Source organism: Engystomops pustulosus, chromosome 6, assembly GCF_040894005.1.
Source record: "Engystomops pustulosus chromosome 6, aEngPut4.maternal, whole genome shotgun sequence".
Taxonomy (NCBI): Eukaryota; Metazoa; Chordata; class Amphibia; order Anura; family Leptodactylidae; genus Engystomops; species Engystomops pustulosus.
Genome location: NC_092416.1, coordinates 63,931,838 through 63,949,616, shown reverse-complemented (window position 1 = coordinate 63,949,616; position 17,779 = coordinate 63,931,838). Strand labels below are relative to the sequence as shown.

General features: G+C 43.7%; 1 protein-coding gene across 3 annotated transcripts; it reads right to left on the bottom strand.

Moving 5' to 3' along the window:
- Positions 1–2,285: 2,285 nt before the first annotated feature.
- Positions 2,286–14,882, bottom strand: THAP7 (THAP domain containing 7). 3 transcript variants are annotated; one of them, XM_072156335.1, is made up of 7 exons: positions 14,657–14,882; positions 13,604–13,711; positions 13,025–13,232; positions 12,269–12,348; positions 8,928–9,083; positions 7,930–8,058; positions 2,286–4,974 (listed from the first exon to the last, which is right to left on the bottom strand). In XM_072156335.1, exons 2-7 carry the CDS (start codon positions 13,681–13,683, stop codon positions 4,305–4,307), a joined length of 1,323 nt encoding a protein of 440 aa, XP_072012436.1. In that variant the 5' UTR covers positions 13,684–13,711; positions 14,657–14,882; the 3' UTR covers positions 2,286–4,304. The 3 variants fall into 3 exon arrangements, with proteins under 3 accessions (XP_072012436.1, XP_072012438.1, XP_072012437.1); XM_072156337.1 differs by having other exon boundaries at positions 14,742–14,878; XM_072156336.1 differs by lacking the exon at positions 14,657–14,882 and adding an exon at positions 13,859–14,214.
- Between the last annotated feature and the right edge of the window lie 2,897 nt (positions 14,883–17,779).

Sequence of the window (17,779 nt, the reverse complement as noted above, 5' to 3'; positions counted from 1 at the left end):
CTGTGACCCTCCTCCCCAGGCTCCATGCTTCTCACACTGTGACCCTCCTCCCCAGGCTCCATGCTTCTCACACTGTGACCCTCCTCCCCAGGCTCCATGCTTCTCACGCTGTGACCCTCCTCCCCAGGCTCCATGCTTCTCACGCTGTGACCCTCCTCCCCAGGCTCCATGCTTCTCACACTGTGACCCTCCTCCCCAGGCTCCATGCTTCTCACACTGTGACCCTCCTCCCCAGGCTCCATGCTTCTCACGCTGTGACCCTCCTCCCCAGGCTCCATGCTTCTCACGCTGTGACCCTCCTCCCCAGGCTCCATGCTTCTCACACTGTGACCCTCCTCCCCAGGCTCCATGCTTCTCACGCTGTGACCCTCCTCCCCAGGCTCCATGCTTCTCACACTGTGAGGCCTGGTAGTGAGTAACCCACAGGTTTAGGCCTGTAGTTTTATGGACTGTTGCAACAAGGCCTTTGGGGTGTTCCCACTTCCGGGGTGATGCGTGGGAGCTGTGTAATCCTACCGGCCACCAGAGGCGCATGTCCTCCACCCTTCTAAGCATAAGTGTAGAGCGAGTCCAGCCTCTTATGGACTGCTCCTCATTCAAGGCTTTAGGATGGCAGATTCGGCTTCCAGGTGTTTTACAGAATTCTAGGGTCACAGCGCACTTTGTTACTGCCTCAACTTGTTGGACTGCAGTCTGGAATCATGCTTCACCAGCCTTAGGGTGAAGACACACGTGGCGTTTTTAGGCAGTTTCTGGGCCCTTTTTTAATGCATGCGTTTATTACGATTTGAAAATGCACTAAACTAAAAACGGCCTGAAAACGGCATGTGTGACATCACCCGCAGGCCGAGGACCTCCCCCTGTGCCCTAGCGTCGCGTTATGAACGGACGTCTAGCGATACCTGTGACCGCGGCCTAACCCAAGAGAAGAGATACATAATAAATGATATGCGTGTCTTTAATTGATGACCAGAGCGGCACAGTCAGAGATGTGTCCTTGCGCTCTGCATGCAAGCTATACTTCAGTGGTGGCATAATTACCACACCACTGCCGGATCATACTGTGTGCACAGACAATGCGCAAGGACACATCTCGGAGGTCGGGGAAGGAGAGTTCTAATTATATAAATGGCTGCTGGACACTATATATAAGGGATAATGGGGGGGGGGGGGGGGGCACCTAAGCACTATACATAAGGGTGTATGTCCTACTAGACAGTATATATAAGGGGTTATCTCCTGCTGGACACCGTAAACAAATATATATACAGTGGGTACGGAAATTATTCAGAACAATTAATTTTTTGATCTTACCAATTGGCTGCAATGAAACATAGTGTAAAATTTCTTTTTAATCCACTCATTCATGTACACTCCTATTTAACTCACATGCTGTCCATTTCCATCTGATACTCCACATGATGGTTCTACTCCCTCATTGGAGTTCAGCTGTGTTCAATAACGTATTGAACTTGATTAGAAAAGGCACACATCTTGAGCTCTAGGGAACAATCCACAGAGCTGGACAAGGTTACAAAAGAATTTCTGCAGCACTCAAGGTTCCTATGAGCACAGTGGCCCCCATAATCCTTAAATGGAAGAAGTTTGGGACAACCACAACTATTTCTCGACTTGTCCACCAAGCCAAACTAAGCAATTGTGGGAGAAGAGCCCTAGTGAGAGGTAAAGAAGAACCCCAAGATCACGGTGGCCGAGCTCAAGAGATCTATATGAGAAAATGTTTTACAAAGTCAACTATCACTGCAGCCCCCCCCCCTCCCACCCCCCCACCAGTCAGGGCTCTATGGCAGAGTGTGCAGACAGAAGCCTCTCCTCAGTGCAAGACATATGAAAAACTGCATAGACTGTTATAAAAAAAAAAAAAAAAAAAAAAAAAAAAACACATGAAGGACTCCCAGACTATGAGAAATAAGATTCTCTGGTCTGATGAGACGAAGATTCTCTGGTGGTAATTCTAAGCAGTATGTGCAGTAAGCAGTATTTGCTCATAACCTACCAAATACAATCCCAACAGTGACACATGGTGGTGGCAGCATCATAGAGGTTTGTACTATTTTAATACTACATGATCATAAGTAATATATTATTAGTGCATTTCATGTTTTCTCTTTTTCATGTAATATTTTAATAGATGGGCTTCTAAGTCTGTGATTTCGTTCACTGCCCATTTATTTTTCCTAGCGGTGACCTTGGTTTTGTAATAAATTCCAGACACAACAAGGACGACCCTGGGATAACAGCACCAGAAGTAATAGAGATGTAAATTACATGAAATAGATTTAATTGTGGAACCAGGTCATTTTACAAAGTTAAAGGAAATAAACAAATTCTTGCAATAAGAAGTGCCCCTGGTTTATCATGTTTGATTTTCATGGTAAATTTCTTTTAAAACCCAACTTTTAATCCTTAGCTGCTGATCTCCGCTACTGGGGCAGAGGTGGAAGACTCCAGAACCCCAGTCTACATTTATATAATGTAATCTAAAAGGTGTCACTGTGGACACTTCTCAATAAAAAGATGTTGTCCAGAGTAGTCACCCTAATTAACACATTGGGGGAGATTTATCAGAAGACTGTTCTAGTTGCCCAATGACAACCAATCAGAGCCTAGCTTTAATTTCCCCACTGCATGCAAGCTGAGCTGTGACTGGTTGTCATTGGGCACACATTTTCTCACACATTTCTGATAAATATCCCTCATTATTTCTATTTAGTGCCACCTTGATGTGTATTGCTATACTGTACATATTACCATACACTTCATACACTTGACAGCTATCCCAATGCTTCTCTGTGCACCTTTTTTGTAATATCACATCCATAGGAAAGAAACATCACAGATGTCAATCAAAAAAATAAATAAATTAGAGGTGCTATGTTATCTATAATGACGTCACCACAGAGGCCAAACCTGATGTTAAAATGCAGAAGAGTGCACAGGAGAGGAACGGCAGCAGAGATGAAGGTAAGTAGCATATTGTAGAAGTTATTGTTTTGCTGTACGCAACAAAGTATCACAACACAGATCCTCGCCTCACAAGGTTTGTCAAGTCTTGTGTAAATAGAGCAAAAAAATAAAAAATCTGAAAAGTTATTTACCTTCTAATTCTTAATCAAGATCTCTGATTGCTGTGAGGGAGCCAAATAACTAAACTATCAGCAAAATTCTTAGAAATGAATAAATAAATTTTATAGAAATCTGTTCCTGCTTCCTTTCTTCCTCATTCAAGCAGTTTGTTGAAATCAGATTTCTGCCTTGTATCCACGGACAGTTGACGGAAAAAGGATAAAATGCCTAGTGACTATTTCCCTAGGCATGGAACATTAGCCACCTTATCTGCCTGAAGCGGACAGAGATCTGAGTAATTGTACATCTGTACAATTGAGAAAAAAAAAAATCACTTCAAAGCATTCTTTTACTATTTAAAAACTGTTTGTAACAATGTATTAGTGTAGATATTAACAAATACATCTTCATTTGCCAACTTTCAATATGGGTTAGGTCACCAATCATTGACCTCCCATCATGAAAATATACTTACTCCTGTAATATACACTTTACCAAAAAATTGGAGTACAGTCTTAAAAACAATGTGTCTTTATTGTATTGTCTAAAAATCTATCTCCAAAAAGCATCTAAAGATTCCAAATGAAGCCATTAGGCAGATGCATCACAAACATGGGCAGTAATATAAAATTACAAGCAAAACTGGAGCCAAGTTTATAGGCGGTGCCGTCATTTAACAAGGGCAAGGATGTTACTTTTCTGCCATGCGTATAACCTACTATGTGAGACGAAGGTGCTTTTTGAAACTAGCAAGAATTAAAGGGGATAATAGTCATACATATAAACTTGGCTGCAGTTATGCTTGTAGTTTTATATTACTGACCGTGTTTGTGACGCATCTGCCTAATGGCTTGAGATGCTTTTTGTACATTCATTTTTAGACAATACATTCAAGATATTTATTCAGATTGTGTTAGCCCAGGACATATGGTATAAGTGTATATTTATTAATTAAATTGTTTTCTAGAAATAATGGAGGAAGAAAATAACAAAGAGTTTTAAGACTAGAAGCTCCAGAATGGGGAAAACCAGCACGTAACAGAGGATTGGTTCTCTGATACACTGTTAATAATGGTGGATTCATTTAGAACTAGCAGTCAGAGATCTTGAAACCAGGGACGAATTGAAACACAAAGTATAGTTAAAAAGTCAAAAGACTTTTTAATGATTAGACTTTGATCCCTCCCATCCCCCCCCCCCAAATAATTGCAACCTCATTACACAAAGTCATTGATGAGCTGGAGCTCAAACACTTGAAGATGCTCCTTTAGCTTCTCTCTGACGTCAGACTGTGCACGGCGCTCCCTTATGTGTTCCTGCTGCAAAGAAGAAATCCGTAGACGGAGCCGCTGTTCCCGTCTTCGACAAGCCTCCAGTTGCCTTTGCACTTTGTTCAAAGCCTCCAGCGCAGCCTCTGCTCGTCGCTTCCAGAGGAGAGCATTCCCTACATGGTAACTATGCTCATTTTGTATATAAGCTCCCGGCGGCTGGGGTATACGCATCATGTACGTGGAGGGAGATACGGGCCTTGGAACTTTTTGCCCCTCCTCTGAGGGTTGCCTTGGTTCTGTGTTTAAAGACATCCCAGAGGACATTTCTTCTTGTACACGAGACAGTTCTATGTCTGAAAGTGGCCCATTCATAACTGATGCGACCTCTATGTCCTCCAAAGCAGCCTCTGGATGCATCTGGTGATCCACAGTAGTGGCCAAAGCTCCTTCAGCTGGAGCTGCATCTCCAGGAATATCAATGTTTTCAGGGCAGAGTCCATGGAAGTTAACCACATTAGGAGTTGGTACATTGTCACACCTCCCATTATCAAAGCACTGGTTGTTGGAAGGATTGGCGCTCTCTGGTGCGTCTGTATTATCATTTAGCAGGAAGTCTCTGTGGAGGAATGGAAAACAAAGTGAATTAAAAAAAAAACATCTTGCTAAAAAGTGCCTATGTCTTATCATCCCAAGATCAGGAGTATCCAGCACTGCCAGACCCTGCTGGACGCTGTAATAGAGATGGGGGAAGCGCTGACAGTCTGCTTCCCTTAATCGCTGAACGAGCCTATGCACAGCTCTCTACATCTTTCAGGCTGCCCCAACTATAACGTTCAAGGACCTTAGATGACATCATGTGATTCTCAAGTCACACAACCTGGAGTAGTGACTCTATACTAATAGGTTGAGCTCTCTGTGCCCTGCAGCTACATGGAGGATGTGAGTAGCTGTAGGGCCGCAGGTTGGGGAGCTGGAGTACAAGTATATACTGAGGGGATGAGAAGCTGGGGGAATTTTATACACATGGTCTGTGTATAAAGAGCTGATTGGGGGGTGGGGGGGGGGGTTGTTTGCTGAATGTGGGGGTGTTATACTGAGGGGAAAGGAAGCTTAGGGTACGGAGGGGGTGGGGCAGTTAGTCACTATAAAGTGTTAAAAGCTAATGGTGTGTGTAGGGCGGGCTTTCATGTAACAGGGCTTTTTGGGGACATTTATCATACGCCAGCATCACCTCCCCTGGCGCCCGATACATCAAGAAGCTCTTGATGAATATGGAGGCCAACTGCGTAGCAGCAACCCACTCCCCCTTCACATGAAAGGGGGAGGAAAAAAAACACAACTGCTGGCGGTTTAATAGCATTTACGATTATTTCAGGGATTCTGAATGAACGTAGGAGAGATGTCTGTGTGTGCATGTAGCGGGGTTATTGCCGAGATGTGTGTGTGACCACCAGAGAATTTTTAATTGGTGTCATATATTTTTCCTATTTTTGATGTGCCAATCTGGAGTGCATCTTATAGTCCGAAAAATACAGTATATTGTTTTTCCTTTCCATCATAACTTTCTATATAGCAAATAACATTTTTTTCTGCTAAAAGCTGCAATCTGTCAGATGGTTTTTGCATTCTAAACCGGGCTCAACATGTGCAGAATTAAAGGAAATCTACCATTCAGAATACCTACTTGCAGGTCATCTTAAAGGACATCTAGGACCAGATTTAGAGGTAGGAGACTGTCACCAAAGCAATGCTCATTACCTTAGACATAAAGGACCAGTGTTTCTCCCATCCTTATGCAGGTCCACTACACAGAAAAAGTACTTTATAATAAAATATGCACACCTCCATCATCATCATCATCATTATTATTATTATTCCATCCGCGCTAGTGCTGCATCTTGTGCAGCCTCACTGGTCTTTGTCCGGCTGCGCAAGATGTATGCGGGGGGACAGCTGGAATAATGATGATGAAGGGGGCATGCATATTTTATCATCGGATGGAGCCATGTTTTTATAAAGTACTTTATTCATTGTAGCGGACCTGCATGAAGATGGGAGAAAAACTGGCCCTTAACGCCTAAGGTAATGAGCATTGCTTTGGTGACAGTCTAACCCCGCTAAATCTGGTAGATGTCCTTTAACACTAATAAAGGCATGTCTATTTAACAGATATTCATGTTTGTTATGCTGCTTAAAAAATATATTTTTATAAAAATATGTAAATTAATCTGTAGTGCTCTGGACAGCGTTAAAACTGCCTCCCCCATGCCATACTTCAGATTCTCCCAATGCTTGCTTCCAATCCTCTCGGGGAGCAATGAGGGGTCCGACGGAGGTACCTCAGAATCCCCATTCATGTGATCTGTGGGGGTCTCATCACAGACCCCCACAAATCAACAAGTTAGGTCCTATCCTGTGGATTGGGCCTACTTGTTTGGTGGGAAAACGCCTTCAAGTAATAACTATTTATTTTGCTGCCACTTACCACACGGTTTTAGGTGCTAAAGAGAACAGCTCTTTAGGGTTGTTACCAAAACTCTATCTGCAGCTTTGTGTGGTCAAAATTGCTGAGCGAATCCTTCTAAATATATACCTGCATTGCATCATATCACAAAGAGAATAAGTAACTAAAACAATTACAAAGATGTGGGCACTGCCTCCTGCACATGTAGGGGAGTCACTGTACAGGAGCGAGAAGGGACAGAAAGCCAGACACTACACTGACTCTTCTTCTTGTCACTGATTTTTACCTCATACTTCTAGACAATGCTACACTGTTCTGCCACCTGCTGGCCACAATCATCATGTCTCTTCTCAAACAGGGAAGATAACAAAAACTCAAACTTTTCAAAGCGAACCCCCATTTGTCCCCCCTTGATGTCAAGGCTACTCATCCTCCATGTTTTAAAGGAAACTTACCACTTTAAAATGGTAGTTAAAACCCACAAATACCTTGCACAAGCTCAGGGTGAGCTGATGCCGGAGCATATCTTCACTATTTGCAGAAACTGCCGTATTCCGTTTAAAACTGTATTATTCTTTGTATTGCAACCCCCCTTCGGCGCACCACAATATGTGCTCGGCTCACCATGTGCATGACTGTGCGTGCTCCTTATTAGGAGGTGTCGGAGAGCCGGTGACGTCACACTCATGTGCAAAGGCTCCCAGGATAAAAATTTGAAGTTGCGCAGGCGAGAGTGTGCCCCAGAGCGCGGTTACGTCACCGGCACCTCCTAATAAAGCGCGCGCATGGTGTGCCGAGCACATATTGTGGTGCGCCGAAGGGGGGGGTTGCAATAGAAAGAATAATACAGTTTTAAACGGAATACGGCGGTTTCTGCAAATAGTGAAGAGATGCTCCGGCATCAGCTCACCCTGAGCTTGTGCAAGGTATTTGTGGGTTATAACTACCATTTTAAAGTGGTAGGTTTCCTTTAAACTGCAGCTATGCTTCTTTACAATTTTATCTGTGTAGTGCGAGGTCAATAAATGGTTGGTCTATGGCATTACAACAAAGACAAAATGAGTACGACCTAAACTGGATGATGATATGAAAACATTTCACACTCACTTTTTCCTCTTTATTTTTGAGAGCTTTGTATTTTTCTTTCTCTGCGCTTTCAGTTTGGTCGTTTTCCTCAGTTTTGCTGAAGGTGTAAATATTGTTGGCACAGCATCTTCTTTGAGACGATGGTATCCGCTGTAATACATGATAAATCTGTTCACACCATAAAGGGGTATTCGCCCGAAGAAAAGTTTCTTATATGTACTCAGGATAACAAAATAACACATTCTCTAATTCACTGTTATTAACAAAAATACAGTATTTCACTGATATTAGTCCAACCCGTCTCTATCAGTCCTGCTGTACAGAGTTTTTCAGTTGTTCCTATGCGTTCTGCAAAACAGCAGGCCCGCGCCTGTGCAGCCCCGGCTTCTGAGCAGTGACCACGCAGGCGTGGGCCTGCTGTTTTGTGCATGTGCAGACTGCAGGATCGTCGGACAAGGGCGCGCAGCTACGAGCAGCTGCGCGCCGAAGATGGTGAGGAGGAGGAGAAAAGAGGCTACCGGGGGCGTGGAGTAGCCGCCTCGCGTAACCTCAGATGCGGCTACTCCACGCCCCAGTAGTCACATAATAAAATTAGCATCAAAGCTTGATAAGTTACTAAAAAAGTGCGGGGACGTGAGGATTAGCCCTTAAAAGGGCTATCCTCACGTCCCATTGATCCACCTACCACTCGATCTACCTTTATAGGTAGATTTGTGGTGGTAGGTTCCCTTTAATGTAGAGTTAACTCTTTCCTCTGAGCTCTCTATATCCTTGTTGTCTGCCCAGGTATCATTTTGTACATCACTATTGACAATGTATTCTTGAATCAGGACATTTAGGATGAAAGTTACAACAAACCAAGTGTTTCAGCAAGTAAAAGAGGATGGCAAGTAGTGAGACAATGTTTAGATAGCTAATTATGTGGTAACCACCAATGCGCTGCTTCTTTGTTCTTATTTCTAAATATCCTAGTTTGACTGCAACTCCAATGAAGTAAATAAAGAGGAAGAAATGTCTACCTAAAACCAACAGCTTCAAAACAGTTCTTCTCAAAGTGTTTGGAGCAGAAGTAAACATAGTCTGAAGAAGGGTCCCACAGCCCATTGCCGCTGGGGCCTTTTCTTCTGCAGTTTGCAATCCAAAGGCTTCTTCTAGGGTCGTCCTTCCTCGGAAGTCTGGTAAAAGAGAAAATCATACACAGATCTGGAATATGGCAATCATAACAGTTAACCCCTTCGTGACAGAGGGTCATTGGTGCTAGCATGTTCAGGTCAAATTCAGCAGTTCAGCTCTTCTTTTAATGAGGATATCTTTGTAATTAGGGTTGCATGACGTATTGAAACCTCAGTAATTGTTTGATACTTTCAAACTCGGAACGCTTCAATGCTGGGTTTGTCATTTTCGGTACTGAATGACTTGTGCCATTCTACAGACTCCTAGTAGCTGTCTGCAGGGGAATCCCCAGAAGAGACATCGGGCAGGGAATCCTTTAAATCAGCGGTTCTCAACCTGTGGGTCGGGACCCCATTGGGGGTCGAACGACCAAAACCGGGGGTCGCCTAAAGCCATCGGAGCCGCAATTTTATTGTGTTTTTACTGCGAGTTGCATGGTTTGGGGGTCATCACAACATGAGGAACTGTATTGCGGGGTCACAGCATTAGAAAGTTTGAGAACCACTGCTTTAAATAGATGTGTCTGGCCAGCAGCAGGGACCACGGTAATATCATGAAATGTCCATATATGGCGTTTCTACATCCAATCAGAACTCAGCTTTAATTTTATAAACAGCTGTGGAAAAATGAAATCTGAGCTCTGTTCTGGGAAAATAGAGCAATTTTAACTCAGACACGTCTGATAAATCTCCCCTAAGGTCTCTAAATTATTTCATGTTATTCAAACATCTTTTTGCCCAGTCCGGGATTTAAAAAACATCAAAACCTCCACTCTCTACCTGCCATAGAGATTCAGAGCCCCTATCCACGAGACTATGGGCTTACAGGTTGTCATTTTTCTTCTCACTTACTAGACCTTCCATAGAGTTACACTGTGACACAAGCTCAATGCACTGGTATATAAAGATGGATCTTCTCAGAAACCTCTATAGATCACTACATTATCCTTTTATTTTTTTTAAACATACAATTAAAGTGGTATTTCCACAAAGACAAGTTTCTTATATATACTAAGGATAACAAAATAACACATTCCCTAATTCACTGTTATTTTTTTTTTAAAGTATTTATTTTTGCAGTTTTTTTGAAATTTTATACAATTACAATAAACAGAACCGAAGAACAAGATTGTCTGTCACATATTTTCTTCCCCACAATGCAGGATTATTGTGTAACATCCATGTTAACATTCAGGGTCTTACTGCGTTCCAAAATTAACTGAGGGATATTGCACAGTAAATGACAGCAGGATAATGTAGCCAGACGTCTTGATACAACACAAATAACTATTGACATATAGACACATATCACACACACACACACACACACCCCAGAACACTCAGTCTCCTTCATTATGGAGAGAAGTAGAAACCAGAGGTGTTTATAAGGCTGTATGGGGAGTCACGCACCATCTGGACCAGATGCGATCAAACTTTTGAGGACACTTCCAGTTAGCATACAGGGACCGGTAGTGGGGAATGACACTGTTAATGAGTAATAACCATCTTTTTAATGGAGGGGGCTCCTGGTCCTTCCAAGTCATCATCACCACTTTCCGGGCATAGTATAAGACAAACCTAAAGAAAATTTTGTCATAGTGGCCATTGACAACTTCATTTATGATGCCGAGGAGACACACAGAAGGAGACAGTAAGCGTGGGAAATCAAAGTGTAGATTTAGGAATTCCAGTACTTCAGACCAGAAGACATGAACCCTAGGGCAGGACCAGACACAATGCAGGAAGGAACCGACTTCAGCCTGACAGCGAAAGCAAAGATCATTGGGCATAAGTCCGACCTGTCTCTATCAGTCCTGGGGTACATAATTTCAGTTGCCCCTAGACACGACCCTGTAACTTCTGACTTAGGGTTGTGCCGCCATCTTGGATTCCTGTGCGAAATCGTGCAGATGAGATTTTTGTCTGTCTCCGCGGTGCGTCTGTAGCCCTGCCCCCTTCACAGAGCTCACACTGACATTCACTGATCACTTCCTGCCAGGAGGTTGTGAGCAGAGAGAGAGGCTGCAAACTACAAACTAAACGCAATGTTAATGCCCCACGTGACCGCACCCAAAATATTGAATTCGGATAATAAAATACTTTCAAGAAAAGAAAAAAGTATTGGTATTGAATATAGTGATACTTCTCTGGGTATCGTATCTCACTCAAAATTCTGGTATTGCTACAACCCCATTTGGAACATAACTTGTGAGACTTTAACCTGATAAAACATTTTATTCCTAACTGCCTGCGTCGCTCCTCCTTGCATCGTGCTCATGCAGCGCAATGCTGTGAGGAGCGGAGAAGGGGTAACAAACCGCATCTCCCTTCTCCCTAGGGTCTCCAGGTGCCTTTGACACCTGGAGACCGGGTCCTGCTACCGAGCTGCAGCGAAGTCTTTAGACGTTGCTGCAGATTGCGGACCTGCGCCTGCTGAAGTCTCGAGTTAGCGCTCGGTCCAAATAGAGTTAACATAATTCCAACCTGTCTCTATCAGTCCTGGTGTACACAATTTTGGCTGTCCCTGGATCCTGACGTAAATATTCTGACTATGGTCGGATTGTTCTCAGGAAAGCTTTTCTTGTCTGCACATTGCAGTGCTCTCTGCCTCTTGCCCCTCCCCCATGCATTACAAGACCAGCTCACACACAGACACTTCCTGCCAGCAAGCAGAAGTGAGCAGAGACTTACACTACAAGCTACAAACAGATAAGGTCTTTTTAGGAGGGGAGGGAGGCATATAGCAGAGCTGAGTCTTTGTGTGTTATAGGCGAGTTAGCAGAGCTGCGAGTGTCATTGTGTTTTATATTCATCTTATGTGTTTATTATCCATCATTGATCTGTCTCATCTCTCTTTTTTCTATGTGTCAGATAATAGTAGAATGTTCTGAAACTAAATAAAAGTGTAGATAAACCTGTACCCTGGTAATCTAACCACATTTTCAGCTCACAGCACTAAAGGGATCATGAAGAGTCTGCTTAGAGAGTCCCTTCCCACACTGGAATCTTATACTGACATAACTGAGTTATAGGAGAAAAAAAAAACTGAGTAAAATTGTAAAGTAAGGGGGTTAAAAAAATTTTTTTTTGTGTAAACATCACTAGGGATTTAAAATTAGAAAACTCTCATTCATGGGCAAACCCATTTAATATTTCTTTTTATATGTCTTTAAATATTTGGAGCTGACCTGTGGAAAGAGATGTTGTCGTCTCTTGTCTGTCGAGAATCTCGAGTGCTGCAGCCGAGAGCCGAACAGTGACGAGGCATCTAGATATAGAAACACAATAAAGCATTAATGTAAGAAGAAAAGACTGCCAACCATTGCCAAAAAAGATCAATCCATCATACAAGCTATAACGATGTGTAGTTGTAGACATGCATTGTCTATACTTTACCAACTACAAAATAGTACAAAGTAGATGATTCTGTCAGACTTGCAGGTGGTTAATGCTTTTTAATTCCACCCCTGAACGTCATGTAAATGCTGACATTTAGCAACCTATTCTTATCATTAGGAAAACTGTCCCAGGAGGTGACCCAGGAGTGGTAAGTACATGTAAGCAGTATTGTACTGCTCCGGGTGTCTCCAGTAGCTCGCTGCTCTGAAGACGGGGGTCTCCGTTATAAATTTTATGCTCTAGGGGTCTCCAGTATTTAGTCTGTTATGGTGTCTCTCGAATTATCTGAAAATGATTAACGCTGCATAGCCAAGTAAAGATGCAGAGGGTACACAGAGAACCATTTTAATTTTAGGGTTGGTTTCTACTATTTACCCTACACCAGGCATCAGCAGATGTACATGTCTGTCTGCTGCAAGTAAGGAGCTTTGTTATTGGACTTGTCAGCATTACAACAACTTTACTGGGGTGTGGTGCAGCTGTCATTGTTGTTAATGTTCCTAAACTTCAGAGAAAAGTCTAATGTATAGAGATACAGATATTACCTTTTGTGCACTGAGGGTTGTGAAGATTACTGGGACTGCAGAGTCCCTCAGTCGCACAGTCTGTCCAGTCCGATCAAACTGTTTATCATGGAAGTGCTGGGAGCACAGGGAGCTGTGAACAGAAGGAGTCCAGTCACTGCCGACAGCGGTGTGGGAGCGAGACACAGCATTCACCCACAGCGTCCTTCGAGACTCCTCTTTTGGAAATCTACAACAGAGAAATAAAAATTAGTCGCTGTAATAAATGTGGCGCATAGACAGACTCTGAATGAACACTACCCTTTAGATGCAGAATTTTGTAGAGCAAACACTTCATAAATACCTGTGCATGCCATTTGCACACTCTTTTCTGTGCAATTTCGGACAAAAAACTGTTTAATATATCTGCCCCAATGATGTCTGAATTAACCCATTCTCCGTAAGATAGAGATGTTCTTTGCGACGTCAATGAACAGAGGAGAGTCTGGAAAGGGGGGGACAGAGGCCATAGGTCACCTTGGAACCTAAGGCTTATGATCAGGTTGGACCTTAACCCAAGACCCCGGCTCCAAAACAACAGCACCGGAATGTGTCACTTACCGGTGGAACGTTATTCCTTTGCGTTTGGTCTGCGACGTCTGGCGGTTGACACAATTAGCAGCAGAACATGATCGCACCATTTCGTTTTTTTTCAAGGGTGGATCCTACCTGGAAGCAATAAGCGACAAATCATTTTATTAGGTTGAGATAAGCACAGAACATATACACTGTGGTACAACAGTCATGTGTCATTTCTAATGTGCCCTGTAGGCGGTAAGTCACATTACCCAAGCTGTACAGGAGAAGGAGGCTTACCATTAATGACCGATATGTAGCATTCAGACCTCCAGTACCCTAATTTATAACAAGAAAGAAGACCCCTGAGCTCCACATCTCTTGCCTTTGGGAATATGGGAGATGGGAGATACAGAAAAGTCAGGACAAAGTTTTTGCCACATCCGCATCCCAATGTCTTATAAAGTCACATGGTTCGTCACCAATGATTTCTATAGGTCAGTGGCAGAGAGTCACATGGTCATGTCGATCAGTAAGAGTGCAACACATCACATTGTCATAACCGCTGATCAGTGGAAGCCTAACACAGCTGCATGGTCACTACCACTGACTTCATTGGTCAACAGAAGCATACCATGCCACATGATTTCTATAGATCAGTGGAAGAGTAAAATGTTACATTATTATAATCACTGATTTCTATAGGTCGGTGGATGTGTAACCCGACATATGGTCATTACTACTACTACTTTCTATAGGTCAGAACTTCCATACATCAGGCAGCTGTAATGTCCATTCATTGAGACAAGGGAACACACATAACTGATGTCTCCACATATGTCTATGGACACAGTATATATCCTCAGCACAGCCTGGCCTCATACACTGGCTGCCCCTCAGCACTGCTAGGAATGCCTGGGCATGCTGAGACTTGTAGTGCCACCATGTACACATATAGCTGGACAGGGCTCCATATAAGACTGCAGGGGAGCAGTCCTATCCCCGGGAACTCTACGCGGATGACGTGACACATGGGCCGCCAGCACAACATAAACAAACATGGAGGCCAGCCTCCCCTCCCCGGCCAGCTCTGTGTACCTGCCCGCCGCCAATACATGTACACCGAGTCCCGACCCGCAGGAGTCCGACGTTATCAGTCTCCAGCCGCCCTCATCCTCCTCACTTCCCATCCACCGTACACGGTCCTCATCCACTCCACACAACAGACAGCCTGCTGCACCGCAAGGTCGCTACACCGCCACCTGCTGGACGGAGGAGCGCACTGCAGCGGCTGCAGCCTGTCGCGCTGTACATTGCTGGGTCATGTGGGGCCAGCGGGTAATACACGGCCTGTAACTGCTAATCATCTGCAGCTCCTCTGTTATGGGGGGCCGGGAGCTGTCATTACATTGCCGTATACAACAATACATGTCCTGCAAAAATTACAGGGTTGCAGGGGATTGTTACTATTAAGGGGGCCCACAGTAGCTGCTGCTTACCCCTGACATCACACTATTATAGGGTCTAGTCAGTAGTCTGCTAATATCCATAGCCTAGTCATTTACAAACAGCCCCTGCACAGACTGCACAGTGCTCCATTATTCATTACTATACAGCAATTCCCCCTTGTATACACCCCCCTCATCCATTACTATACAGCAAATCTCCCTTCTATACACCCCCCTCATCCATTACTATACAGAAAATCTCCCTTCTATACACCCCCCTCATCCATTACTATACAGAAAATCTCCCTTCTATACACCCCTCTCATCCATTACTATACAGAAAATCTCCCTTCTATACACCCCTCTCATCCATTACTATACAGCAAATCTCCCTTCTATACACCCCCCTCATCCATTACTATACAGAAAATCTCCCTTCTATACACCCCCCTCATCCATTACTATACAGCAAATCCCCCTTGTAAACAGCAAGTCTTCCTTCTATACAGTGCCACTAATGCATTACTATACAGCAAACCCCCACCTATACAGTGCCCCCTCATTTATTACTATACAGCAAATCTCCCTTCTATACACCCCCCTCATCCATTACTATACAGTAAACCCTCCTTGTATACAGTTCCCCCTCACCCATTACTATACAGCAAATACCCCTTCTATACAGTGCCCCCTCATTTATTTCTATACAGCAAATCCCCATTCTATACATTGCCCCCGCCATACATTACTATACAGCGAACCCCCACAAATACAGTGCCCCCTCATTTATTACTATACAGCAAATCTCCCTTCTATACACCCCCTCATCCATTACTAAACAGCAAACCCCCCTAGTTTACAGTGCCCCCTCACCCATTACTATACAGCAAATCCCCCTTGTATACAGTGCCTCCTCATTTATTTCTATACAGCAAATCCCCGTTCTATATATTGCCCCCGCCATACGTTACTATACAGCGAACCCCCACCAATACAGTGCCCCCTCATTTATTACTATACAGCAAATCTCCCTTCTATACACCCCCCTCATTTATTACTATACAGCAAATTTCCCTTCTATACACCCCCCTCATCCATTACTATACAGCAAATCCCCCTTGTAAACAGCAAGTCTTCCTTCTATACAGTGCCACTAATGCATTACTATACAGCAAACCCCCACCTATACAGTGCCCTCTCATTTATTACTATACAGCAAATCTCCCTTCTATACACCCCCCTCATCCATTACTATACAGTAAACCCTCCTTGTATACAGTTCCCCCTCACCCATTACTATACAGCAAATACCCCTTCTATACAGTGCCTCCTCATTTATTTCTATACAGCAAATCCCCATTCTATACATTGCCCCCGCCATACATTACTATACAGCGAACCCCCACAAATACAGTGCCCCCTCATTTATTACTATACAGCAAATCTCCCTTCTATACACCCCCTCATCCATTACTATACAGTAAACCCTCCTTGTATACAGTTCCCCCTCACCCATTACTATACAGCAAATACCCCTTCTATACAGTGCCCCCTCATTTATTTCTATACAGCAAATCCCCGTTCTATACATTGCCCCCGCCATACATTACTATACAGCGAACCCCCACAAATACAGTGCCCCCTCATTTATTACTATACAGCAAATCTCCCTTCTATACACCCCCTCATCCATTACTATACAGTAAACCCTCCTTGTATACAGTTCCCCCTCACCCATTACTATACAGCAAATACCCCTTCTATACAGTGCCCCCTCATTTATTTCTATACAGCAAATCCCCGTTCTATACATTGCCCCCGCCATACATTACTATACAGCGAACCCCCACAAATACAGTGCCCCCTCATTTATTACTATACAGCAAATCTCCCTTCTATACACCCCCTCATCCATTACTATACAGTAAACCCTCCTTGTATACAGTTACCCCTCACCCATAACTATACAGCAAATCCCCCTTGTATACAGTGCCCCCTCATTTATTTCTATACAGCAAATCCCCGTTCTATACATTGCCCCCGTCATACATTACTATACAGCAAACCCCCACCTATACAGTGCCCCCTCATTTATTACTATACAGCAAATCTCCCTTCTATACACCCCCCTCATTTATTTCTATACAGCAAATCTTCCTTCTAGTGCCACTAATGCATTACTATACAGCAAATGCCTCTTTAATACATTGCCCCCGCCATACATTACTATACAGCAAACCCCCTCCTATACAGTCCCCCTACATTTATATACTTCAACCAGGGTGTGCTCCACACATGAGATGATTTGAGAAAATCGGAAACACTGTACATCCATAGATGTTCCTATGGATGTACAGTGTTTTGATAATAAACATGGAAGAGTTGCATCAATACAAGGAGTGCAGGATCTATCCTTTTTTATTCAAGTTACATATCTGTTGGGGTCTCAGACGATTTTCAGGCACCAATCGATACATTCAATGTGATGGGTGAGCTGCCAATTTAAACTCTGTTTAAGACTAAATGAAGGGAGGAGATTAGTGTGGGCTTACTAAATGAAGAAGAAAACATGGGGTGCATGAGGGGGAAACTATGTAATTAGAGTGGGAAACATCTGGGCGCTGTGTGCGAAGATGGGGAAACATCTGGGGGCTGTGTGAGGAGATGGGGAAACATCAGGGGGCTGTGTGAGGAGATGGGGGAAACATCTGGGTGCTGTGTGAGGAGATGGGGGAAACATCAGGGCCCTGTGTGAGGAGATGGGGGAAACATC